The sequence below is a fragment of the Hippoglossus hippoglossus genome, chromosome 8 (genome assembly GCF_009819705.1).
Source record: "Hippoglossus hippoglossus isolate fHipHip1 chromosome 8, fHipHip1.pri, whole genome shotgun sequence".
NCBI classification, from domain to species: Eukaryota; Metazoa; Chordata; class Actinopteri; order Pleuronectiformes; family Pleuronectidae; genus Hippoglossus; species Hippoglossus hippoglossus.
Window position 1 is genome coordinate 20,693,209 of NC_047158.1, and position 26,708 is coordinate 20,719,916.

Sequence of the window (26,708 nt, forward strand, 5' to 3'; positions counted from 1 at the left end):
CTATTCATCCATTCATCTATTCATCAATTCATCAATTCATCTAATCATCTATTCATCAATTCACCCATTTATCAATTCATGTGAGTGGAGCGGCCCCCTGTCAGTCAAACCCACCGCTGTCACCTAATCATCCGTTTATCTAATCATCTATTCATCAATTCATCTAATCATCTATTCATCAATTCATCTATTCATCAATTCATCTAATCATCTATCATCAATTCATCTATTCATCAATTCATCTAATCATATAATCATCCATTCATGTGAGTGGAGCTGCCCCCTGTCAGTCAAACACAACTGCTGTCATCCAATCATCTAATCATATATTCATCCATTCATCTATTCATCAATTCATCTAAATCATCAATTCATCAATTCATCTATTCATCAATTCATCAATTCATCAAATCATCCATTCATGTGAGTGGAGCTCCCCCCTGTCAGTCAAACCCACTGCTGGCACCCCATTCATCCATCCATCTTGGATGTTTTGTTTATTTTCTTGTTTGTCCTTTTTCTGTTTTGAACTGTGTTATATAAATACAATTATTACTATCATTATTATGATCGAATATCTTTATTATTATTGTTTTATTATATAACATAGGGGAGATAGTGTTAGAACATCTTAACTCTTCCAGATGATAATGGATGGATTTCCATCCATCCATTATCCCCTGAGAGGATAAAAGATTTATGACTGTGAAATAACGTCAAACTGTTTCCACTGACGTCTGCAAACTGACGTGTTGTGTTACTGCTGCTGCAACACACAATGTATATATTGTTGTGTATGTTTACGTTGTGTATGTTTACTGTTGTGTACATATGCTTCCTGGTCATGGACATCAGGTGTGTTGACACTTCTTTCCAAAGAGGTGATGGATTGAAGAGGAGCCTTTAAAATCCATCACCTCTTCATCTCATTAAGAAACTATACACAGAAGTTATTGACACATAAGATGTATAATCATTAATCATTTTTATGCCTGGATGTGTCATATTCAGAGACACACACACACACACAATGATTACAAAGAAAAAAGAAAAATGGCCTCTCCATTACGACACTACGAGACTCACACTTCTTCACCCAACACGTGGTTTGCTGGAAGTGTGTCAGTCACACTATTTGCCAAATATTTAGATACTTGCTAGTCTTTCTTTGTTTTTCTATTTTCGACATCTGCTTTCAATTTGACATTTTAATTACCTGGACAATCCTGACATCTAGTGGGAGGTTTTCATTCTACAGTCACAGACCAGCAGGAAGGAGACGTCATCAGCAAAGTGTCAGGACAAATTATATATTAGTAAAATAGTATTTACTGTCTTGAGAACGATTAAAAACCGCCATGTTGTCATAAACCAGTCAGCAACAGGGAATTCATCTGTGAGAAATTCTGTGTTTAATTTGCAATCCATAAGATTTGCAGTACATGAAGCAGACATTTTACTGTAGGACAGTCCAGTACAGGGCTTTAGGTGTTGTGTCCGAATGAAACCCCCCCCCCCCCCCCCCCCCCCCCCCCCCCCACCCCCCCCCCCCCCCCCCCCCCCCCCCCCCCCCCCCCCCCCCCCCCCCCCCCCCCCCCCCCCCCCCCCCCCCCCCACCCCCCCCCCCCCCCCCCCCCCCCCCCCCCCCCCCCCCCCCCCCCCCCCCCCCCCCACTTACTGTACGTTGAATCCGACCTTACACAGAAACCTGAAACATACACCTCTGATCTTAAATTACAATATTACACATCAGGTAAAAATTGTAGAATTTTAAAAAAGTTAATAAAATATAATCTAGCCATATGTCTCAGAAACACCCTTCACTCGCGATCAGTTCATTTTGGTAGCGTAGTTAAACGGTAATGTTAAATGACACAACGTGAACACGACAGTAACAGTGGAGGCAAACAATCGGCCCCTCGTTTCTATCCCATAATAATCCCCGTGACACACGTTAACTAAAAAAAAATGTAAATTGAAAAAGAATGAGAGAAAAAGTCATGAAGTTAATTTGTTGTGTTGAACTTTTTTCTTTGTCTTCCTCCGGCAGCAAGTAAACGGAAAGTGGTGCAGATACAGAAACAATGACTGTGATTGAATACACACACGTTGACTGTCTGTGGTGGTTCCTCAAACACAGTGAGTGGGAATGTGACACATCCGTAAATCTCAGGTTTTTATTCGTGGGTCAAACAATGAGACGAATCTCTCTCCGTATAAAACTGATTTCTCTTTTGCCACTTTTTGGTCTAATTGCCTCTAAGTTAGAAATTAGACTCGTCAGCCTATAAGCTCAGGTCACGAAGCGACATATGGAATTTAAAAAGAAAAGAAAGTGCATTGGTAATAAAACAGGAGAATGATCATACATGACGAAGCCGTGGTGCGTGTTGTTTCAGCAGCTGATTTACAGTGCTACAGGTGTTAATACTTTTTGCAAAAATCGGACATGTTTGAGCCCATTAAACTGTAAATACTCCAAAGACTCCAGTGTTTTTTACTCTATAATGGACAAACCACTCTCTGCCTTTCAGAATAAAAACCACATACTAACGGCAGCTTGCTTTGTTCTAGTCCCCATCACATTACAGCAGTTTCTCTCCTCAGTAAACGAACTGCATAGATTGAGATTAAGACACACACAGGTAGGAACTTATAACAGTACTATGACGGGGAGAGAGAGAAGATCTGCTTTGTCTCCAGCGCTGCGTCGAGCCGGCGGCTTCTCCGTGCGTTGAGAGGTCCGAGTGTTCAAAAGTCATTCTGGGCTGTCACAGAGGCACTTTAAAAAAAAAAAAAACAGGACAGAACAATCAGTCACATGGTCACAAGTGGCTGAAGTGATCACTGTGGCTGTGTCTCAACTCAGGAAGTACGTCATGCTCTGTTGCTCGGAAACAGCAGTAAGGGGCGGGACGAGCTGGAGACCTAGGGAAGCCTCTGTGAACCGGAACGTCTCGGTTCGGCCTTCACGCACACGTGAAGGAGGAGGAGTTTGTGGTCCTCAGAGAAAGAGGCATCTGAATTGAGACACAGTTTATGATTGATATTCATGATCATAAGAAAACAGACCTTGGATCTGTACTTTTGATTGTTGAAAACTGAGGCTCTTCCACTTGTTTTGTATCGATACCACATGTCATATCTAATTTCCTGTATTTTTCTTTCACAGCAGCAAGGAAGCTTCTCACATCCTGTACATGTCGTCGTTACTTCTCTGTTTACAGTGATATTTGTGCTCGTTTGACACAAACAGTTCCCACAGCTCTGTGTCGAGTGTCCTCCTCTAGCTAAGCGTGCAGTGCAGGTTCAGTGCTCGGGGACGGGCCGGTGCCGACCCAGGGAGGTGGTACTGTAGCGTGTCCGCTGCAGAGGGCCGTGGCCGGGCTTGTCCGACAGCAGGATGCGGGGCTCCGGATGTGCCGCGACTTCGCGTTCCTCTGCAGGGAGGCGCATCGGCGGAAAGTCAGATCCAGCTTCGTCTGGATGTTGCTGGAGCTGTGAGCGCGCTGGATGTCCACGGCCTCGGGATTTCCAGCCTTTCCGTTCGGCAGCGGCACTTTGCGGTTGTGTGTGTCACAGCCGGGGGCGACGCCGGTCCTCCCGTCTTCGCGGGCCACCGTGGTCAGCGTCCCGTTAGAGAGGGACAGTTTGGCTAAAGGACTGCCTGCCAGCTTCTCCAGGTGTCCGTGGCCATTCGAACGCCGATCGATCCCCTTGGTCGGGGACCTCAGGATGCCTTTCTTCATGAAACCAGGTTTGAAGAAAGACAAGAGGCTGTCGTGGCTGCGACCCTCCTGCCCCCCCCGGCCCTCAGATTGGACGATCATATGTACCAAGTCCTTCTGAGGCCTGAACGTCACCCCCGCCTGGACCTTGGTTCTCTTCAGAGTGGAGTCTCTGCTGGGGGGTGCACTGTGGCTGATCTGACCTTCTAGGATGAGTCCTCTGTGCAGCTGGAGGTCCAGGGTCCTGCCCGGGTCCTGCCTCGCTCTCTTAGACAACCTCTGCCTCAGAGAAACATCGTCTCTGGCTTTGCTGTTGTTACCGACTCCCTGGCTGATGTTTCTCTCCCACAGGGTCGGCTCTGTCCCTCCGGCAGCTTGGGGGAGTAACACGTGTCCGAGCAGGTTCTGTCTGTACAGCTGAGGCTGCTGCCACTGGGGGAGCTGCAGTCCTGTCCCACATTGAAGGCTCTCCGCTGGGAAGTCTTTTGTGGTGGGGTGGCCACCAGTTGGACGATGGGGTCTTTGGTACACCGCGGCCGGCGCCCAGACTCCAGGTACTCCACCAGCTCCCCAGGCCGGGTCTGCGTTGGGTGTTTAACGCGATCCTTGGGGCCAAAGGACCAGCGCAGTGGCAGAACTTTGCTCAGAGTCTCCTTGGACTTTGTTGGAGATCTCATGCTGACACTCCTGCCTTGGGTCCCACGGACAAACGGCTTGGCTTCGAACCCGTCTGTGGGAAAAAGACACACAGAGAAGGTGAATGAAGCTGTTGAGCAAACAGGCTGAGACCTGGTGAGACTGGGATCTGAACAAGACACAGCAGCTGCTCTTCTGTCGTATTTCAGCTCGATGAAACGACTATGACAATGAAAGAGTTACTACTTTGCTTTAAATGTGTTTTTTTTATGTGCAGCGGCATCGAGTGAAACTAAAGTACCTACTTGTTTTTGATGGTTCATCTCCAAACACTGGCAGCTCAGGAGAATCTGGAGCCTGTAGGGGCCCCAGCGCCGCGGGGAGGGGTCCTCCTGACACCACGCTGCCCCTCTCGCTGCCCCCAGTGAGCCGGACCAGCCAATGATCAGAGGTGGAGGAGCTGGTGGAGCCTGCGAAAGAAGACGAGCAGTGAATGGAGTTCGTATATATTTTATTATCTTATCTTTCTTTTATTATTGTCTTGGTATGTATTAGTCTCTACATCTAAAAGTTTTATCTTTTAAATTCATTTATATTCGTCCATCACTTGTAAAGTAGGTAGAAATTTTGATTAGTTTGAAAGGAGCTTTATCAATAAAGTTTTAATGATTGATTCTCTGACTCCAGGAAATGGACAGAGATCCTTCATTTATTGGTTAAAATCAATATCTGATGCACTGATGCTGTTGAGAAGCAGCACATCAAACAATTATAGGAAACTGAAACTGGAGAAGAAAATAACTTTCAGGGTAAACTGTAAATAATGATGTGTGAGCAGGGATTCAGGGATTCAGGGATTATTGATTCTCCAGCTGTCTTTCAACTGAACCAGGATGTGAGAGGACTAACCAGTGAGGGAGGAGCTGGCCGACCACGGCGGGATGGTGTTCCTCCTCTGGTAGAAGAGGATGTAGGCTCCACGTGTGCACACCTCTGCCTCGGGAACGGGCTCGGCACTGCTGTCATCGTAGCTGTACCACTGGCCGTCAACAGAGTTCCTACAGAAGGCTGCAATCACAACACAGGAAAGAGATGAACTGTCTGAGTAACAGAACATGGGTCTTCTGTGGGGTAACCAGGGATCTGCCCCGGGTCCCTTTTAATTCACCATCTACATCCTTTTCTTTAACTTGTTACATTACTATTCATGTCGGTTATTCAAACCTGTGTAATGTCCGCCGTGCATCCCTCCATGGTGGTTACACACAGCATACAGATCGTACAGGTAGTCCGGAGGAGCCAGGTCGTGTCGTCGGGACTGCTTCCACCCGGGCTGCAGGGGGAGCGGATGGGCGCCGTGGGTGCGGCTCACCATGTGGGGCTTCATGTCCAGGCCCGTCAGAGGGAAGTGCACGAACGTGGTGAGCTTGTTCCTGCGATCTCCCACCTGCCTGAAGCGCTTCAGGTGCAGGATGAGGATGTCCGGAAGCGTCCACAGGCTCATCTGCACCATGCCCTGCTGCAGCTGCTTGCAGTGCGGGCACTTCCAGGCGTCGTCCGGGGCAAGCTGGTGGAGAAGAGAGCGGAGGAAAATACATTGTGTCTGCACAGACTTCATGGTTGCTGCAGGTAGAAGACCTGTGTGAAACCACACTGACTCACCTGCTCCTCTTTGGTGTAGAGCTGGAAGCACTCGTCCAGGGTGCAGCTGTACTGCTGGACATGCTGCTGCTGCTGATTCCTCACACTCTCTGCATCTTTCACCACCTCCTCCTGGATGTTTCCAAACAGGCTGAAGTCCAGAACGTGCACAAAGTAGATTAACGTCAGGTTTACGGAGCAAAATGCAGAGTGAGCCTGAGGTGGTTTGTCATTTAAAATGCACTGACCAGTCCTTGATCCTGTGCTCCCACTCGATGATGAGCTTCACGTGGGGAGGTCCTCCAGAGCTGCCGAGCTTCAGAGCCCTGAAGACGTCAGAGCAACAGAAGCCGCACGTTCAACCTCAGAGACATTTACTGCACCAGCAGCGGTGGAACGTAATAAAGTACATTTACTTTTAATATTTCAAGTATATTTAAAAGCAAGTACTTAGTTACTCTTGCTCAAATATAAAGTTAATGTGGTAAAATGTTCTTCTCCTTCCACCACTGTGCACCAGCAACTTTATTAGGATCATGTGCAATTCACTTGCATTGATGCCTTTTAACCACTAGGTGTCAACATCACCACACTTCTTGGTGAAGCATGAATTCTTGATATTTGGGCACAGAGAAAAATAACTTTGATAAGCATCATTAAGCAACACTAGATGTGTGTGTGTGTCTGTGTGTGTCTGTGTGTGTGTATTAGGGACATATAGTTGGGGATATTTTAAGGAACACCAGCAGGTTCCCCTTCACACTAGAGCTGCTTTCAGACATGCTCCGAACTCCAGATAATCTTCTCTGGACGTTCTCCTGCCAGCCCCCTGGACAAAAACTCTGGATAGTGTCCAAATGAGCCCATGAGAGAAAACAGAAGGAGAATCACTGCGAGCGAGTGGGTGTGTGTTGATGATGTTTTTAACACGCGACGGATACGAAACTGAGAAAAACAACAAGAATACAAATATCCCAGGATGGAAAAGCAGAGCCACACACGCAGAAGAAGCCGACAGAGACACAGTAATGTATGTTCCATTACACAGAGGAGAACAACGTGCACTTAAACACTTTGCACTGGTTCGTCCTCGTCCTGTTTGATGGGGGTTGACTTGGGGACAGAGCATATTTCTGAACCTTTAGAGTTCAAACACCATCATTACACGAGTTTCTAGGATACAGCGTGCGGCACATTTGCATCTCAAAAGGTTTCAAAAGGCATTTTGCCCCCATCAGCACCATTCAGCCAATGAATGCTCGGTTCTTAGCAGCTCCACGAATGGAAGTCCTTTCAAGACTTTGACAAAATGCCGCTTAGAAACAGCAATTCCCTCCTGAAAGTGCTTCAGACGTGCTTTCAAGGGAAAGGATAAAAAAAAGAAATGTCTGCGCATTTTAGCTGCGGCTGTAAAATCGTGCCTAACCTTTACAGTTAGAGTGAAATATATTAAAAATCAATACAAGTCGACGTCTGCGTGGAAACGTTAACGGCTTTCTACTCGGGTGCAGCGTGTTGTTTGGTCGACATGTTCAGGACCTGGCCGCCTGCCTGTGCTTCTCAAGAAACGCTTCATTAGATTAGATTAGAGCAGATTGAAAATGCATTACAATCGATTATACGAGATCAAATTTGAATGAGCCTGTGGGAACATTGGGTCATTTCAGCGTTTGAGCACAATGCCACTAATTCCTCAACAACAGCACACATTTAGGGTAATCTGATAATCCTCTCAGCTAATAACAGGAGGACGTCAGTCAGCCACAACGACAACAGTCGCCGAGCGGCTTACGGTGTTCACACCTGCAGGAACGTCCCCCTTGCAGGAACATGCATGGAAGAAGTGCTTCTCCAGAAAAGAGTCCATGGTTATTCCTGTCGGGATCACGTGAGTCAGAGGATACAGGAGCTTCTATACCACGTTCGTTTGGCAGAACCGAGCTGTGCGACTGTGGCTGCGTCACAAAGCTGCAGCTGGTGAATCAGGCTTCAGCCGGGATTCAATCGGGAGCACAATCAACACCCGGAGCAAAAAGCAAATAAAAGCTACGAGTGGTGATTATATGGATGTGAGAGGATTTGAATCCCAGCTCGAATCCCAGTGTGGTTTGCACGTTCTCCCAGTGTGCGTGTGGGTTTTCACAACAGCGTCACGTTACAACACTTGTCTGGATGTGTTTGACCATGAGAGTGTGTGTCTGTGTGTGTCTGTGTCTGTGTGTGACGTCAGTCCACCAGAAGCCACTGACCTGTCCACGGCGGGGTGGTAGAGCGGTCGCCCGTCCTGAGGTGACAGGTAGCTGTAAAATGCTGAACCTCCCACCACGCGGATGTTGAACAGCACCCTGGTATTCTGAAACAAAACAAAAACAGTGTGAATCCGACATTTCTTCTTTTTAAACATTATTTTAGATGTTTTATACTATTTATTTTATTATATTATGAGCTTTAGTTCATCTGAATCCTTCAAGATGCTCTTGTGCAACAACCACAGGAAACACGAGGGTTTACTGTGACCAGTAGATCTGCAGTTTTATCATTTCTCCCAAAACAATTCAAACCAGAACTGGGACATTCTCCTTCTCCGTGAAGAATCAGAGTCACTCAACTACTGCATTCCTCGCTGTGCACCTTCAGATAAGTAAAAACCCTCGATGATACAAATCTGTCTTTACAGCAAATACCAGATTCAACACCCGTCTTCAGAAAATGCAGAGAATTATTCTCACTACTGGTTATTTTCAGTGTTTTGCCACTGAAACTGCATTTAAGACTTTCATTCTGTTTTAATCTGCTGAAATTCTCTTCTGTGTATTTCATTGTTGATAAAAAAGTTGGTTGAAAACAAACACCGGCACATAGAGGGTTGTATTTATCAGAGATCATTTAGCTGTGTGCAGACTAGAGGAGGACAAAGTGGGCCATCATGAAATATAGGCTGAGACCTGCAGAGACAGTTTGAGCTCACTTCAGTTTGAATCAACACGCAGCACAGGGCACGGTTTCATTTTACAGAAACAAAAACATTAATAAAACCACAGACAATTGGACGACTCTCCGTATCATCCTTTAAAAGCCAAAGTCTGAAATAAAAAATATCTTGTTCCACTCTGAGATCTGCTTGGATTGGAGGCGCTTTAAAAAAACGAAAGGAGCGCTTTTGCAGAAATGAAACTGATTTCCTGTTGTTCCGGTGCAATCCGGCGTGTAGCTGCTGAGCTCAAACGCAAACACCTGCTGGGGTTCGTGAGGGGAGCTCGGCCCGGCGGGAGGAGGCAGCGAACACACATCGATTCCTGGAAACACCCGCCAATGTTCGACCCCGAGGGCAGATAAACAATACCTCGACATTAGTGGCTCAAATACCCGATGCACTGTAATATTGAAAGTGCCGGTCAGATGAAATACTGAAACCACGCAGCAGCTATAACTTAAGCTGGAACGACTCGAGGGCCGAGTAGAGTTCTGCTCTCACGGCCTCATACAGAGCTGTGTAATTAAGACTACATCATCCTGTCTGCAGCGTTTCAGCATCGCGCGTTTACAGACACTGCGGGAGTCAAACCTCCCCGTGGAGCCGAGAGTTACTTCTCCAGTGAACTCATCCACTTTCCTACGCCTTCAGTTTCAAGTGAATGATGTTTCCCTGACACAGGCTCGCCAGTGAAAGGGCTTGTGCGAACACGTGCAGACCACCTGAGGAGTCGAACTAACGGCACCGTCTGAGGAATAAAGGTTTTAACATTGTCTGAATAATCAGGGGAACATTCCTTTATGATAAGATCCATACATCTCCACACATTCCAGAGGGATTTACAGAACCTCCGAGTGCGTCATCGGGAGGATTCACCAGGTCTGAGGATTATTTCTGGGGATTTCAGGTCAGTTACATACCGACATTATCTCTGACATCCTTCCTTTCCACAAACTAGATATAAAAAAACGTAAAATATATATTTCCCCTATGGTTATTTAGTTAAATGTTTGATAAAACTGTTAAATATCAGGTCTTTGGCATAGAACAAGCTCACAATGTTTATTTCCACGTCTGATCTTCAAATGGAACACGCAGCCGAAGACAACTTAATCTTTTAGCATGATACGTATGTTAAAGACCTTTTTACAATGCTGGAAATATTAAATCATCTTCCCTCGTTTGTTTTCCTCCCATTAGAGACACAAGAGGAGGAACCTGTGAGTGACACCAGACACAGGGGAGTGATGAGCACTTTACTGTGTGTGCACAATGTCAGCGAGAAGGAAAATGAACATGTGAGATCTGCTTGTCCTCTGAGCAGCGCCCCCCCCCCCGCAGGGAGCAGGAGAGGAGAAGCTGCTGGAGACTTCAGACTCTGAAATGTTTCCCCATGAGAAAACACTCGATCCTGCTTTCAGCCAAGGTTAATTACTTTCTGTGTTCGGCGAGAGTGAGGTGGGGAATGTTTGTGGCATTGTTTGTGTCCGACAGGGCAAAAGATCTCCAATTACAGCCCATGCAAACAGCCACAGTGTGTGTGTCTGTTTGTGTGTGTGCTCCAGGCATTACTCATGTTGTGGGGACCTAAATCTGTTGACTTTGTCATATTTTAGGGACTTGTCTTCCATAAGGGGACAAAAAGTAAGTCCCCATAACGTAAATAACGCAACGACTTGTTTCAAAGGTTAAGTTTAGGTTTACTTTTGGTTTAAGGTTGGGGTTTTAAGGTTGGGGTTTTACTTAGTTTAGGTTCACGTTAAAGTAAGGTTTAGGTTAGTTTTAGGTTTAAGTTAAGGTTGAGGTTAAGGTTTAGGTTAGAGTAAGTCTCCAGTAAGTCAATGTTATGTCCTCTGAAGTCACTGTGTGTTACTGCACGTTGTTCTCTTTCATATATTTTAAATCCTTGTGTTGTGCTTCTGTGATAATGGTCATCAGACCGTTGGTTTTAGTTCTGTAGCCGATAAGCAGTCGTCAGTGTTTGCAGTAGAACATAATAAACTTCAGCTAAGTCTGTGTTAGTGAACATAAAAACCAGCCAGTGTTAAAATCCAGCTGTCAATCAGCGTCATTATCAGGAGAAGAGCTGCCACCGAGGCTGAGTTCTGCTCCTGAATTGAATCTAATATTAGAGCGAAGCAGAGGAATCCACTTGTGAGTGTGATTCATCGATGCAAGTCGACCACAGACTCTGTTGAGATGAAAGATTCAGAGCAAACATCTGCTCCGAGCATTGCTCCTTTCTTGGCAGAGGCGGGCTCCGGCAAACTGATTATGCTGTACAAGTTTAATTAAATGGCTGACACCACGGGGCACAAAGGAGACGACGGATCTCCTGCAGAGTTACTGTAAATGTTGCACCTGACTCCTCTTCTCTCGCTCCTGGCACACGGAGAGAGACCACCGGCTGACTCCTCCACAGTTTCCTCCGCTCTACACGGCTCCCTCACTGCAGCGGTGCCAGATGACACTGATCAGAAATCTGTTTAGCTGCATGATTAACAGGACGCCGCCGCGCACAATCACACACACGACACAGACAGTGCAGAGAACGAGCGAGCGAGCAAACAGAGCCGTCGTCTGCAGTGGAGTAAATAACTGATGTCGACAAACAGCAGGAAGCATCCGAGAAAACTGTTTCTGTCACTACGTCCCGTGTTTTACAGTAATCACACCGTCAGAGACACAGTAAACATGCTTCTGTTTCACCATGCAGGGACTATTCACTTAGTCTCATGAGCACACACTGCAATATACATGCATATCTGCTATAATGTGCTTTTTGAGGGTTAAATCAGGTTGATACCATATAAATTAAATGTTTATTGACATTTATAAGATGTAATGTTCTGACAAATGACCTGAAATCACCAATCTGTGTTTCTCAGATACTGTCCCTCTTAAATTATTTGTTTTCTGGCTGAGAGTGAGGCTCAGTTTTAATCCCCGTCCACACTAACACGCCCGAAAACACGCAGATGAGCCACATGTGCACCTGCAGAACTCCACTTCCTGTCCCAGACCAGTTTACCTGACTCTGGTGAGGAGCTCCAGCGGCTGCAACACCAGGAAACTGATTCCTCTCTGCCTCCAGCTGGTGCTTCCAGCTCTTGGACCAGTACCTCCACAGTGTCTGTGTGTGGACGCGTTCTGCTCGAGCCAATAAACATGTCTTCCAACATTTGCAGCAGGCAGCCTGACAGGAAGGAGACATGTCCCCTCTCTGCCTCCGGCTGGTTCACAGATATTAAATATATACGTTTTACAAGCACCAAAGCAGCAACTTCTATTGATTCATTACACAGGGCAGAACTATAACTTGAAATCAAGGGTGTTCTGGTTGTGGTCGCAGGGAATGAAAATTAAATAAATCTCCCCCATCCCTGCAGATTTACTGTACATGTCTCGGAATGAAAAAGATATCTTATATCCACCCTGCAGTTTGTATCCCACTGCTCTAATTGACGGAGACAGCTTCGCTTTTTGACTGGTGTTCATTTTTGTCCCCCGACTGGACGGGGACAGGCCATTACCAGTTGGCTGACAGGCATTAACTGGAGGGCACAGGGTTCAAGCGTCCGCCGCGCTAAAGAGTTAATGAATCTCTGGCAGCTCCTGACGCTGCTGCATTGATATTCTGCTGAAGAGGGAGAGAGAGGAAACAGCATTTCCTCCCATGAATTAACTTTATCGCCGGTACCTGCGCCTGAGCTCCGTTGATCATCAGGTAATAAAGTTTGCTGAGGATGCTCTGCTGCAGCTGGTCCCAGGAAATAGCCCGGTCCTCCCTCATTAGAAATGGAGGTCCAAACCTTAAACAGGGAATAAAGGGAAACTAATGAGTGAAATCAGTGGAATAAAACATTTCAAATATCACAGCAAACCCCCGCCCCCCCCACTGGCACTTCTCCTCATCTTATTCTATTGTAATGTAAATAATCGTTGATGAACATTATCAGCTTTCGAGCAGATTCTCATTACAGCGTCTCTGTGGAGGGACGGAGGGAGATAACGAGCAGAGGGACGAGCACCGCTTCAAATGACGGATCACATAACACATTTATTATTATACACCTTTAATTGAGGGCAGCCCTTCACTGCACGCTCAAGATTTATGAGATTTATGAGAGCATGTGCGACACAGACACACACACAGACACACACACGACTGTAGATAAAACAGAACAAACATGAGGATAATGAATGAAATATAGTATATTTTTCATGCTTTTTTTTGTATTTGCAGATTTAAAACTATAACACAGATTCTCAGACCATCAATTTTCTCATAAGATCATGATGAGATATCAATGAGGTGATTCAAATCCTCTCTGTGTGGAGTTTGCATGTCCTCCCCGTGTTTGCAGGGTTTTCCTCCACAGTCCAAACACATCAGTTGTTGCTGTTAGTCGACTTGTTTTGAATTCAAAGCCCTTTTATCAGCAGCTCCGTAGCTGCACATCCCTCTAAGAATGCAGAGACGTCTATTTTCCACTTCTGAGCTCAACGGATTATTTATTTTCACACAGTGTCGGCGTCAGGGAGCAAAAGAAATGAAATGTCATGAGATCAATTTGCCAACATTCGAGAGGAGAAATGCAAAAACAGTGAACGTTTGCGTTTTCACACATGAAATGTGAAACTTCTTGAAATCCCATCTTCTGTATCCATCACTTTCACACTTGAAATAAACCAACACTACTGTTCACACGCTTCTGATTTTCAGAAATGTGCCTGTGATGCTATTCTACAGAGGAGCAGAGCGAGAGTATGTGACTCCAATGTCATTATCGTGGCCCAGACAAGTCGTCCAGCTGTCGTCTGATGAGACAGAGACAGTTCGGTGGTTTGATCGGCGACAGAGACGCGTCTGAAGGAGAAACTGAGACGACGTCTCAGGGAGTCATGGAATTGGACTTTCTCACGGGAGCGGAGCAGCTGAACTCACCTATATTGATCTCTGGACTCTTGTCAGGGAGACGAGTGTCTAACGAATCTCTATATCGCACCACATGTCAGATTCCTCAGTCGTCGGGTGTGAGATGTGAGTCGTCTCTCTAACAGAGCGCTGACATGACCCTGACGTGCTGAGCGAGGTCAGGTATAGAATATATACTGACTGAAATACTGTACACAGAGCTCAAATTAAAGTTAACACGTCCCACTTGTTTTTTAAATGATAAAACATGATTTTGGCGAAAGAAGCAGAAAAACAGAGTATTTCTGCCTTAAGGCCACTGTCACACATTCTCTTATGTATCAGTGGTGAACATCCTGTTTATCTGAATCGAGCGAGAGATGAATAAAACATTTGCAAATTTCATCAGATGAATTTGAGTCAGTTGGAACACAATAAAAAACTCCTAAATATACGTCTGATAGCTGCATACATACGATACCATGCTAAACCACTATATTTTTGCTAAAAGCGTGTATTTCCACTATTATAAAGAGACCCGGGTTTGGGGACATCCTATGGGATGAGTTTCACACCGTAACTATGGCAACCGTATGTCCCAGTTCATCCAGGATTGTCCTGGTTTCAGTGCTGGTGTCCCGGGACCCGACGAATGTCTGTAAAACACTCAGATGTCCCAGTTTTCAACCTCCATTATCAAACTGGCCTGGTTTTTTTTTAAAAACAATTAGATTAAATATAAAATTAAAAAAACATAAACAAAGGCGCCAAGAGTCTGAATTCATCACTGACCACAGATCCGTCAGTAGATTTGATTGGTGATTTATGACTGAACAGCTGCGGTTGAAGGATCAACAGATGTTTTTTTTTTACCTGACGGCCTGTTGCCCCCCGCCCGGCAGCGTTGCACACCAACAGCAGGATCTTCACCGGGGCGCCCTGGTTGAGGAACTCCGACGACAACGCCCCAGACGAGGGTAACCTCTGACCCTCGGGACCGGTGGAGTACGGAGACGATGGCAGGCTGTGGTGGTACCCTGGCAGAGGAGAGAGGCCGAGAGGGGATGAGAAATCAAACAAAGGAGGCCTTGTCTTCACTGCTGTGGACGTTTCCCCCTCAGATTTCACAAAAATCTCTGTCCACATGACCTTCTGTTTACAAAATACTTAGAAACAGACTTAAAACGCTGTTTGCAAGTGGACGAGAGGCCAAACACTGAGGAAACACATTGATACCATCACACCAGCATCTCCTCCCCCAAGCAACTGAGGAAATACTCAAACACTGAAAGTGTAATAATTTCCCTTCACACCTCTAACAAGGAGCGAGGAGACTTTACACAGATGAAGTGATGACACCGCAGCTTTCTATTTGGGGAGCAGTGATTCAGAGGGGAGAACAGATGGACCGGTGTCTGCGTGCACTCTCAGCAGGAGACATTATCTGATGCAGCTTCTGCTCCACATCCTGTCCTGGTGGGGAGCCAGGCAGCTCCTTCTCCCCCCCGTTCCCCACGCCACCAACAACGCACAGGAGTGAGCGACAAAGCCGAGATCCCGGGTGACGTCGGCGGTGACGCAGATGTCAACCTCTGTTCTTAGCATCGCAGGTCAGCGCCACAGAAGATAAATCACACAGGAATTCGACTCTCAGACGCAGAGGAGCAGGTATTGATCGAGCGCGGCGGCTGTGCCTTCCCCAAACTTTTCATTAAACACTCTTGTTTACACTTGACACTTGATTCATCACCAATACGGCAAATGCCACTGCTGGGCATGTTGCGAGATCCTTGCTAAGCAGCGAGCTGGTGTGATCGCACATCCGTCCTCGCACAGAAATAAGTGGGGTGCGAGGACATGAAGGCGCGTGTGAAGGACAAGACCAATTCAAAACTAATCAAAGTCTGCACATACGCCACCAAAGCTTAAACTTTAAAACTCTGATTGCAGCGTCTCGACCCCGAGGAGGAGGAGAGTAATGATAAGAATGCACAGCTTTACATTCATTAATGTCCCTTTAATCAAGTAAGTGATAAAAACTTGTGCTGCAATTTACATGAGTGGCGACCTCTGCTAACCGTGGGGATGATTTATGGAGGAAAATCTGCTTTTTAAAGACCCAGTGGGACTTGCTCGTGAAACCGCAGTAAAACACAAAAGGTCACCTCCGGGCCCGTCCCCTCTGAGCTTCAGGATTTAGGAGAAGCCATCGCTCATTAAATCAAAGTTTTCGAGTAGATGTCATTAAATATACTGTTTAGACATGTTTTTTTTTACAAGGCTCTTGTCCCCTTATTTATAGGAGTAGTTGTGTTTGTATGTTTGTGTTTTATTGAACAATTCCCACAGCTGTAATGAACTGGAATGAAAAGTCCTGTGGTTCCAAGCCTTCACCAACCAGTGCAGTTTCAGCCTTTTTTACATTTGTTTCCTGACCTTTGACCACTGACATCTAATCAGTTCATCTGTGAGTCCAAGAGACAACTGGTCAAACATGCTTTGTGAGGCCCCAGTGACCTTGACCTTTGACCTTTGACCTCCAAAATCGACCCAGTTACTCCGTGAGCCTCAGTGAACATTTGTGCAGAATTTGAAGGGATCTCTCAGGGCGTTCCTTAAACTAACACCTTCACAAGGCAAAAAGAGTTTTGTGAAGTCAAATTAACCTTGAACTTCGACCTCCAAATTCTGTTCAGTTCATCTTTGAGTCCAAGTGAACGTTTTTAGCAAATTTGAAAAATATCAACTTCATCCTGTTTGTTCACATTTAAACTAGAAACAGTCCATATGATGACAAATGGAGATTTGATTCCTCGTTTACTGAAAACTGGTCGAAATAAAACCGGAGGGAGGAGTTGTTCTCTGTTTGCAGCAGCAATTAGTTACTGTGAAATGCATCTTTAGCTGTGAAAGTCAATTCTCTGTGTCCAGATATTATTATTTGACAGGTGATCTCACATTCAAGTGTCCACCTTGGCACCAGAACTCCACACGGGGACATCACGCTTATTAATTTGTAACGGGTGAATCATCAAATCCCAAACTGAGACTGTTTCTGTCTCAGGTGACACTTGTGAGCGGCACTTTGAGATTTTTATACAATTAATTATTAATGAATATTACTTGATACGGCAGATGGTGAGCTCAGGAAACTACTGCAGACCGCTCTGGAAGTGATGTTTTAAAAATGTGTCTGCAGCCGAGAGTCAGTTTATCAACTAGAAGCTGCTGTTTCTTAAAAGGACCCGAAAGGGCAGATGTGATAATATGAGTTATTTCCAGTCTTTATGCTAAGCTAAGCTAATCTGCTACTGGCTGTAATGTAACCTTCACTGCACATAATCGAGTGGGACGTCAATCTTCTCTCCCGCTTCTTGCCAAGAACGTGCACGGATATATTCTGCAAGATGTTCAACTAATACCTCAAGTTATGACGAAAGAAAACAAGACGAACAAAGTGCCAGGAAAAGAATGAAATGTTGACGTTACAGAACAGAGGAGAGGTGAGATATTTAATTCATATAAAAACTATACAGCAGGGAGAGTAGGAAGGTCCCCCCTGATTTACTTTTGACAATCAAAGGTTCATTTCTTTTTCATCTCCATCACAGGCACTGAGCCGCTCTTCTCTCACATCAGGAGCTTTTAAATCGGAGTAACCGTCGCCAGCCGAATTCTAATCAATCAGTGGGTTCGGTTTACCGAGGGAACGGACCCTCGAAGTGAAGCGTCATTAAACCGGGCCACGCTCAGGTCTCACCGCACACTTTGTGCACGTGTCGGCTCCTTCGCATAATCCACATTGATAACTTCTCCTTAATTCACGGCACACAAAACGCTTCGGATACCAGACTGGGCTTTAACGAGATCCCTGACTGGAGTTTATTATTATTCTGTCTCCTATCTAACCTGCAAGAATTAAACCGTTTCTTTCATTTAAAAAATGTATAGAAAATTGATTAGGGGTCAGGCGACCGTTTAAATTTAGCAACGGCAGCAGAGGCATTAGGATTTAGTTTACGGTGCCAGACCGAGTACAGAACAGTACCAACATTTCTTTCTTACACACATGCTATTTTGATTTTATAGTGTTCATTAATCACGGTGAGGCCCGAGAATATTTATGTGCTGCGGATGTACTCGTCTTTTACTTAGTGAAATAAAAATAAAGGATTTTAATTGTAATTTATGTAGGTAGGTAATTAAAGGGAAGCTGGTGGGATATTTTTATACATTAAGTAGCAGAACTCGCTCGTGTTGACCTTTAAAAACGTTACAGGAGGAGGAACTGGAATTAGACACTTTCACATACAGCCCCTCTGGAGAATGTCGGGAGTTTATCAGGAGTTCAGTGCATCTCTGAAAAGCATCAATGAACATTTGTGCTAAATTTGAAAGGATTTTATTTAAGATAAAGTTTGTTTTGAGGTCACAGGGACCTTGACCTTTGACCACCGAATTCTAATCAGGTCAAACTCGAGTCCAACTGAATGTTTGAACCAAATTTAAATAAAATCCCTCGAGGTGTTTGTTGAGATATCACAAGAACGGGACGGACGGAAAACCCTGAAAACATAATGGTAACAAAGTTTTTCCTACAAATGGTAAAGTTCCTTTAAAAACACGGCTGACAGGACAATCTGTGGTGATGTAGTCTCTCCATAATCAACCCCAGGAGGCCGAGCCAGGCCGAGCCAGTCCGAACCAGACCAGACGGTTGTAGAGAGAACGAGGTGGTGATTGTGGCGGGGGGGGGGGGGGGTTCCTCTGAGGCAGCCGGGCTTTGTGTGGCCAACATAAATGAGCAACATAAATTAAAGCACTAAAAGTCACATTCTTCAAATGGAGCGGCGGTGTTAACACAGCGCTGGGACTCGCAGCCCGGAGGGGGGGGGGGGGGGGACAACCGAGCAGAACCTATTGCTGACGGCACCGAGTGAGAAACATTTGTGTCAGTGAGTTTTACATCACTGACACAGACATGAAATACAGACGTGCACGTGAAGCCGAGATGTGATTCACCGAGCTCTGCGTGGAAGCTGTATTATTTTTAATGTGCCCCCCCCCCCACCCAGGGCCCCCGTGCAGCGAGGTGCACCCCCCCCGAGGGTTTCATTACGCAAACTACGCTAATAACACTGGTTTGTTTACAGATCTGTGAGCACATCCGCATTACAGGAGGAGGAAAATATTAATGTGGTGCCACCGTCAAACTATTTTCAAAGACGAGTGTTCTATAAATAGCGTCAGTGTTTGTTTCTGCCTTGACGTCGTCAGGTACCTGAGATCCGAGCCGAGCCTCCTCTGATGTAGAGGGGCGGAGCCTGGAAGGCGTAGATGACATCATTCTCAGCGATGCTCGTTAGATCGTCCTCGTCGAAGAAGGAGTGTTGGAACCCGGTGGAGTAAACCTCTGTCAGGATCACCTGGAGGGGGGGGGGGGGGAGCGAGAGCGAGAGAGAGAGAGAGAGAGAGAGAGAGAGAGAGGGGGGGGGGGGGGGGGGGGGGAGAGAGAGAGGAGAGAGAGAGAGAGAGAGAGAGAGCGCGAGAGCGAGAGCGAGAGCGACACGTTAATTGTTGATTTCCTTATAATAGAACTATTATGAATCTTATGAAACACCAACAGTTGCAGTATTTTTAGCACCAAGGACGTTATGTTTTCTTCTGTGTTCTTTAGCAGGATTATGCTAAATTATGCTGTTGTTAATAAAAACGCCAAAGAATAATTCCCGAGTCATGATGAAACATTTTATGTTTCACGACACGTTTAGGGGACAAAATCCATTATCGTGTGCAACTTTTTATATATCACAGCATTTTTTTCTATCTCTATTGGAACGTGTGGTCTTTTATTCAGAGATCGTGACTGAACGTTCAGGTCTCACTCAAATCCCTGCGCTCACACTCTAATAAACCCTTCTCCTGAACTCCAGCTTCAAGAAAGACTTTCGTTTTTATCGTTTCCATCAATAATGTTTCCCATGAGCTGTAAAACTTCTTGATTTTGCCGCTCCACGTTGACCAGTGATCTGCTGGCTTTTTCTTCCGATGGGGTAGTGCAGCAAAGGGTTTTGAGTGAGAGCGTTACAGAACCTGAACATGAAACCAACAAGTCCAAGAGAGTCGATTCAAAGACCAAACACAGGTCAGACTACGACCACACACATCCGGCTCCTCGCTGCGTCTTTACTCTTGCGGCTTTACGTTACCTGGTCCGGAGAAATCTTCCCCTCGTCGGCCACCAGCCTCCTCAGGCAGGCCACCGAGCCGAACAGAGGCACAGACAGCCCGGTGCGGAGGTACCGCTGCCCTTTGGTGCTGAACACCAGCGTCACACACAGCGGCCTGCCACACACACACACACACACACACACACACCACACAGACACACACACACACACAAGAGAACACACAATCAGGGGAGGGTGGGAAATAGAACGGCCTCTATTTTGATTTCTGTGCCATCCCGCGTCCTGCAGCCTCCTCTACGGCCAGGACGGGACAAAAGAAGACTTTTCATGAATAACTCAATGCATTTTAACATTAATAATAGATCATTAGGAGTTTTATGTGTGCAAAATAATGGAATCTCTATTGCATTTTTAAAAACAGGGAGCGCTTGGCTCTGACCTCTCCAGAGTCAGCGCTGACATGAGCAGGCTGCCGGGACGTAATGGCTTCGGTGAATAACGGCCCACCGACGAACACTATCAGGAACCTGTGGAGTATCTGTACGCGCCGGGGCCAAGAGCAATTACACAGAGATACGAGAGGGTGGTGGCAGGAGTGGTTCTGTTATTTATGTGCACTTGAATATAATAAAAAAAACCCCATCAAATTAGGTGAGAGGATAAAACATTTTCCAAGTCACAGCTGCAAAATGGTAACTCAAGGACACGTGAATCATTTAGATAACGTAGCGCTTAACTCAATTCATCAAATATCATTACGTTTCCTCTAAAAGATAAAAAATGAAATAACAAAATCACAATAAGCCGTTTCCCAGAAAGACGTCGGTTGCACAAACTTAGAATAACCTCTGCTCTCCAGACAAGGACGACGGGTAAAGCTCCTATTCAAACACGTGTCTTAAAAATATCTGAATTCCACTTGAAAACTCCAGAGAAAAGTGATTAAAAAGTTTTAACAGTACGAGATCACAGGTCAGAACTAAACTGTAAAACAAATTTAACGAGAAGCTAGTTGAATAAATGTATTTAAAAGAAAACTTAAAACATTTCTCTTTACTTCAGCCTTTAACTAGATCTTGCACTCGTGTTTTAATGCATGTTTTTAGTTTAATTGTTCTCATCTTTCAAACCACATCTTCTATATGTACCTGAACTATGCTTCCATACCCATTCACCTCCCTTCAGGCCGAGCTATTAGCTTTAGCTTCGGTTCTCCCACCACCGGCTGAATGTTTCCAAAGGATCAGAAGGACCTTTATATTCTTCAAGCATCTCAGAAATGTATTTTAGCCCTGAGCAGTAAAACCATCCATAAACCAGCAGCAGCACTTTGAAGTTTTATAACAAACTGGGATCCCAGAATTCTGCATTCACAGCAGATATCTGCATAATTCCACTGGTTCTTGTTGTGTGCGTTTGTTTTTTTATCCGTTTACAAACCAACATGTTTGGTCCTGCTCCACTGATCTGGGTGGGTGGGGGGGGGGGGGGGGGGGGGGGGGGGCTGGAGACTTCAAAAGAAAGAGGAACAGTAAATTGGTAGCACTTATCCAGCCACTGCTCAAGGAGGAATCCTCATTTTATGTTGATTACAGTTTTCATATGATCAAAAAAAAACAATACACAACAATGTTGTACATAAAACACGAACGCAAAAGCCACACAATGGAAACACAACCACAACAGAAGAGAGTAACAAACGAAACGAGCAGAAAAACCAGGTCAGGTCCTCGGATGTTGAGTCAAGTGAGACGTGGTCGATGGTGAAAAACCCAGAAACTCGGTCACGGCTTGAAATGAGATGCTCGTCGATTTGACACAAACGGCGTCTCACTCAAGTGAGTGAGTCTGCTGTGTGTGTGTCTGTTGTCACTCACTTGTGGTGTGTTTCCGTTGTCTGGCTTTTGCTTTTTGTGTTGTGGCTTTTGCATTTTCTGTTAACGTGCTTGTGTGAGGCTCTCGACCGATAACGTGTCGCTGCGTTCATGAATTTGATTCATTGCTGCTGTCACTGAGAGAGAATATTCTCACACAAAAAAACGTTGCATGTTGCATAAACAGGGAAGTGTAAACAAAAGCCATGCAACATGCAAAGTGCATGTGACTGCCAAGGGACAGGAGGTGTTTGGATAACCGGGCAAAAGCCAATGTTGGTTTGCTAACAAACAGTACGTGGAGCTGATCTCTTCACACAGAGAAATAAAACATCCATCTCCTCACACACTCTGAAATAAAGGATGGGAACTGACTACTCTTCACTTGGAACGCCGTCAAAAAATCATTTCCCAAATTAGACGGGACGTTGGCTGAACTTGCGGGAACTATTTTAAAGACTGAAAACTGAAAGGATGTCGATATCTGGCGAGAGGGAAGCTCTGGAGAATCTTGAGAGCGAAACCTCTGTGTAGTAGAAGGTTCAATTTAGTCTGAGACAACTCTTCCCATCAATGCTCACGTTAAAGCAACAGCTTCACATCTGGGTAAATAGGTTTATTTGCTTTATGCTGAGGGTGAAAAGGTCGATACCTTATCTGTCTGTTCAATATGTAACCTGAGACACTCCCTCGGCAGTGAGGGAGAGTCGAGGGGCTGAAGCTCATCAGAGCAGTTTTCAGACATGACCGGGAGGAAAAGTTCCAATGTGGGATTTGTGAACATGTCCAGAGCAACAGATATTTGCCTTCTCGCGTACAGCTCCTCTGGAAAATGTCTGCAGTGCATGAAAGCCGCTAAATTTACATCTTGTTTGTTTAATTCAGTACAAAAAAACAAAATGTGAATCTAACAATTACCTTTCGACAAGGACAAACCTCTCCCCTGCAAAATGATTATCTCCAAAATGTCAGATTCCCTTTGGTTGGGTCAGGAACCTCGTTTAAAACATCTGGATTGATGGGAGCTGATGTTTGAGTGACTCAACACTATTTATACCCTGAACAGGTCGGACTCACGTTGAGAAATGCCCCAATACGCTGCACGATATGAAAGAGTGGGACCCAGGAAGTCGTCTCACACATGTGAGATGGTGTTTTTCCAATATTTTCGTTGGTTTCTCGGAGAATAATTCATGGATTTTGAACTGATATTTATGAGTTTGTGCAATTCGGTGTGAATCCAAATCAAAATCTGGATCAAGTGAATGTAAATGTGGTTTCATTTGGAGACCGCTGGGCCTTGGTGGAGGTTATTATCAAAGTGAGCTGTGTTGGAATAGTCAGGGATCCTAAACAGCTATTATATGTTAATACTGTTTATTCATTCATGTATTTACACTGTGCTCACCTGGTCTGGCGTAGAGGAATGGGGAGTGAGATGCAGAGGAACGGGTCGAAGGTGTTGCTCTGTTTCAGACAGTGGGGGCAGGTCAGCGAGGATCGGGGGGGGGGGGGGGGGGGGACAGAGCAGAGTCACATCAGTCTTCAGACAAACACAGACTCCCCAATTAAACCCAAAGTCCTCCTGAGTCACGTCGGGCGGCAGAGAGGAGACGGTTTAATCTCGTTACACAAATGAACGACACAGGAGAGCGATGAACACGCCACTGATCTGACGGTGAAGAAAGGAGAAGGTGAGTGATGCAAGAGGTGAGAACGACGGCGGTGAGCAGGAGACGTGGATCCCTGCGGTGAACACACACGGGAACCTGCAGCGGCGGTTTCGTCTCGTTGCATCAGCCTCACCGATTGCTGCTCGCGCTGATGGGCCGTCATTACAGGATCCGGGAGCTCAGACACGCCGGGAGTTTTCTCCGAGTGACGTCAGGACACAGATCCCTGACGAGAGGAGATGACGGAACCCGTACGAGGATTTTCCATTCAGACAGATTCCACCTCCTCCCCCTCTTCCCCCCCCCAAGGAGGAGAATCACTTATTCCACTGAGCTAATTGATCAATGAGTCAGAGAGTCCATTAAAGTTAACGTCTGACATAAACTGTCCTGCAACTACATTACATCTTTTGTCCGATACTTTTCCTGGATTAGACTTTGTGTAAATACTTGATAATCAAACAAGTCTGGAAGAAATGTTCTCCATCAACCCCTTGATTTCATGGATAAGGGGAATGAGTGGGTGGAGACTATGCACTGGATATAAAGAGAACAAAATGTCATTAAACAAGTGGAATTACTTGATTATCAACCACGGAAACAGGAACGGAAACAGAGCCTGAGGTTCTTGTAACGCAGTGAATTCCAAAACAGGGGGAGTTGTGTAAGCAGTTGCCAGGGGTTACGTGGAAGGATTGATGACTCGCTTTACAAATTCAAAAAAAAAGTTAAAACGATGCCAAAAAGTTCAACCATGCACCCACTCAGTCGTCTTTAAATCACAAAAATTATCAGAGAATCAGCTAATATGAAATAATAAATCTGAGCAGAATATTAAACTATTTTAATGTCTATTTTCATATATTTCATTTAATTGTTTAGTGGTTAAATTATTGCTGCAATTGTACTTATTTTATAATTAATCAATCAACATGTCAATCAATGTTTTACAAACACACGTCCTGAGGCGACAGTTGATTTACGCAGGTTTCAGCAGTTTGAATGAGAAAAGTTTAGTTCAGTAATTACCAGTGAAAAATGATATTGAAGAAACATGTGCGATAAACTTTTATGGACAAACGGGGGGGGGGGGGCACACTTTTATTACAGGTGAACAGAGCCACGGTTGTGATTTACTGTTTCATCTCATTTCTTTTATTATCAGCAGGACGGATATAAAATCAGCCACCATGTGAAATGGGAAATAACTTTGTCAGTTTTCTTTCACCTCCGCAGTATTGGAACGCACCGTGTCACATAAATCGGCGACAGACTCGTGCAAAGTGCGAGTTGAGCTCTCGCGACATCGAACCATCGGAAATGAAGTCATAGATGAACTGTAGAGAAACATGTTTTACCTCGTAGGACGGCACCTGACAGACCCGGGGTGGGGGGGGGGTGGTGGGGGTGGGGGGGCATAGAATAAAGCTCCATTCAAGCGAGCCCAGCTGACACTGGCTCTTAGTGCATCTCGGTCTTGGCAGAGCGGAGTGGTTGCCCTACGGATGTCTTATTCTCGCCAGGAAACAGTGAGGGTGAGCTGCACTCTGCGCATACAAATCACACTCAGGCTCCACTAAAACATAGATGCTCCCCCGCGCGGCTGGAAAACACTTAAAAAAGAGAAAAGGAGCAGAGGAAGAGGTGATATTCTGGTGATGCTCTAATGGAGGAAGCGTGCAAAAGTGAGAGGCATGTATCCCCCCCCCGTCTGGGACGCAGCGATGCCGAAGAGACTCTGAGCTCGATGCTTTGCACCGCGACGCGCTGCGGAAACTTCCCCGAGTGACACATCACCTCGGTGTCTTGATCCGACTGATTCCCTTTCCTGAGGGAGGCTGTTAAAAGATCTGCGATTGGAAATGAGACAGATTGGCAGCTAATTGTCCTCAGTGAGTCTGGCGGCAGCTACGTCCTCCGACGGGGGACGAAAAGGAGGTTTATTCACCACGTTAATGCTCTGAGATGGAAAAGGCATAAACCTTAATGTGTGCCTCATAATTCACTAATTGAAAATGTAATATACACACAATAAACAGAGCCATTATTGGTATAAAGCAGCGGTAACTCGATCCCGCCCTGCAAATCGTAACCAATCAGCACATGTGATCACAACAGAGGTCAGGTGGTGAGAAGCGAGGGTCCCTTTAGAGAAAGGGCCGTCACAGTAAGACGAGCCGCTCTGCCACCGAAAAACTGCACATTTGAAACGCTGCTGCCCGTCACTCGGCTCTCTAGAGTGAACAACGCTGACAGACATGTTCAGTGCGGTGAAACGCTCGGCTGCCCGTCACTCGGCTTCTCTAGAGTGAACAACGCTGGACGGACAGACATGTTCAGTGCAGTGTCCACTGTCTCGCCCACATCTGCACAAAGATCACAGCTCCAATGCAACTCGTATTTCTTCAGTGTGGGACAAGAGCTACAGATTTATAGAAGAGGGATGAATCTAGATCTTAGCGGTGAAGCTAATGCACGAGCTGCGTTTACAGCGACAAACTCGAGTCAACACAAGAACAAAACCCCTTAAACGATTTAAAGTATTACGTGTATTTCAGGTGAAAGGATTCCGACACCGGGACTTGATTTTGTGACGTACATTTGTCCAGAGTTCTGCAGTTATTTATATTTGTACATTTAAGTAAAGTAAAGTTTAAACTGTTAATTTTCAACTTTCGATTTGCCTTAACAATAAAAAAAAGCTGTTCTCTTAATAAAAAAATATCAGTTCTGTCACCATTAAGGCACCGGTACCATCTTAAAAGTTTTGATTTAGCAGCTGTATCAGAATAAAAGCCCAAACTAACCTAATCTGATTAAAAATCCTGTCACGTGATGACACACAACACAAGTTTAGATCCGGTGACTCGTGCTGCTTGCGATTGAACTCGTCTGAGCCTGCGTAGCGGCTGCGATGACTCCACGGTGACAAACCGAGGCCATTACAAGAATAATTCTCCAGTCCGTCACCTCTGGATGCTGGATCGCATCCGACAGCGCGTTGTGAACGTTGTTACCCAGTCAGTGGTGGAAGCTTGGGACTCAGACGGGAGTCGAGAGATATTAATTCAAA

The 26,708-nt window shown here is 45.5% G+C and overlaps 1 protein-coding gene across 1 annotated transcript in view; it reads right to left on the reverse strand.

Moving 5' to 3' along the window:
- Nucleotides 1-2,737: 2,737 nt before the first annotated feature.
- The window catches only part of usp43b (ubiquitin specific peptidase 43b), a 43,843-nt gene continuing 19,872 nt past the window's right edge, over nt 2,738-26,708 (reverse strand). Inside the window, 15 exon segments of the mRNA XM_034593284.1 lie at nt 2,738-3,434; nt 3,437-4,075; nt 4,078-4,458; nt 4,670-4,834; nt 5,274-5,432; nt 5,589-5,931; nt 6,027-6,156; nt 6,254-6,331; nt 8,255-8,358; nt 12,680-12,791; nt 14,771-14,793; nt 14,795-14,934; nt 19,179-19,323; nt 20,107-20,242; nt 23,371-23,463. Of these exon segments, the coding sequence (XP_034449175.1) occupies nt 3,310-3,434; nt 3,437-4,075; nt 4,078-4,458; nt 4,670-4,834; nt 5,274-5,432; nt 5,589-5,931; nt 6,027-6,156; nt 6,254-6,331; nt 8,255-8,358; nt 12,680-12,791; nt 14,771-14,793; nt 14,795-14,934; nt 19,179-19,323; nt 20,107-20,242; nt 23,371-23,463 (2,773 nt within the window). The 3' untranslated portion in view covers nt 2,738-3,309.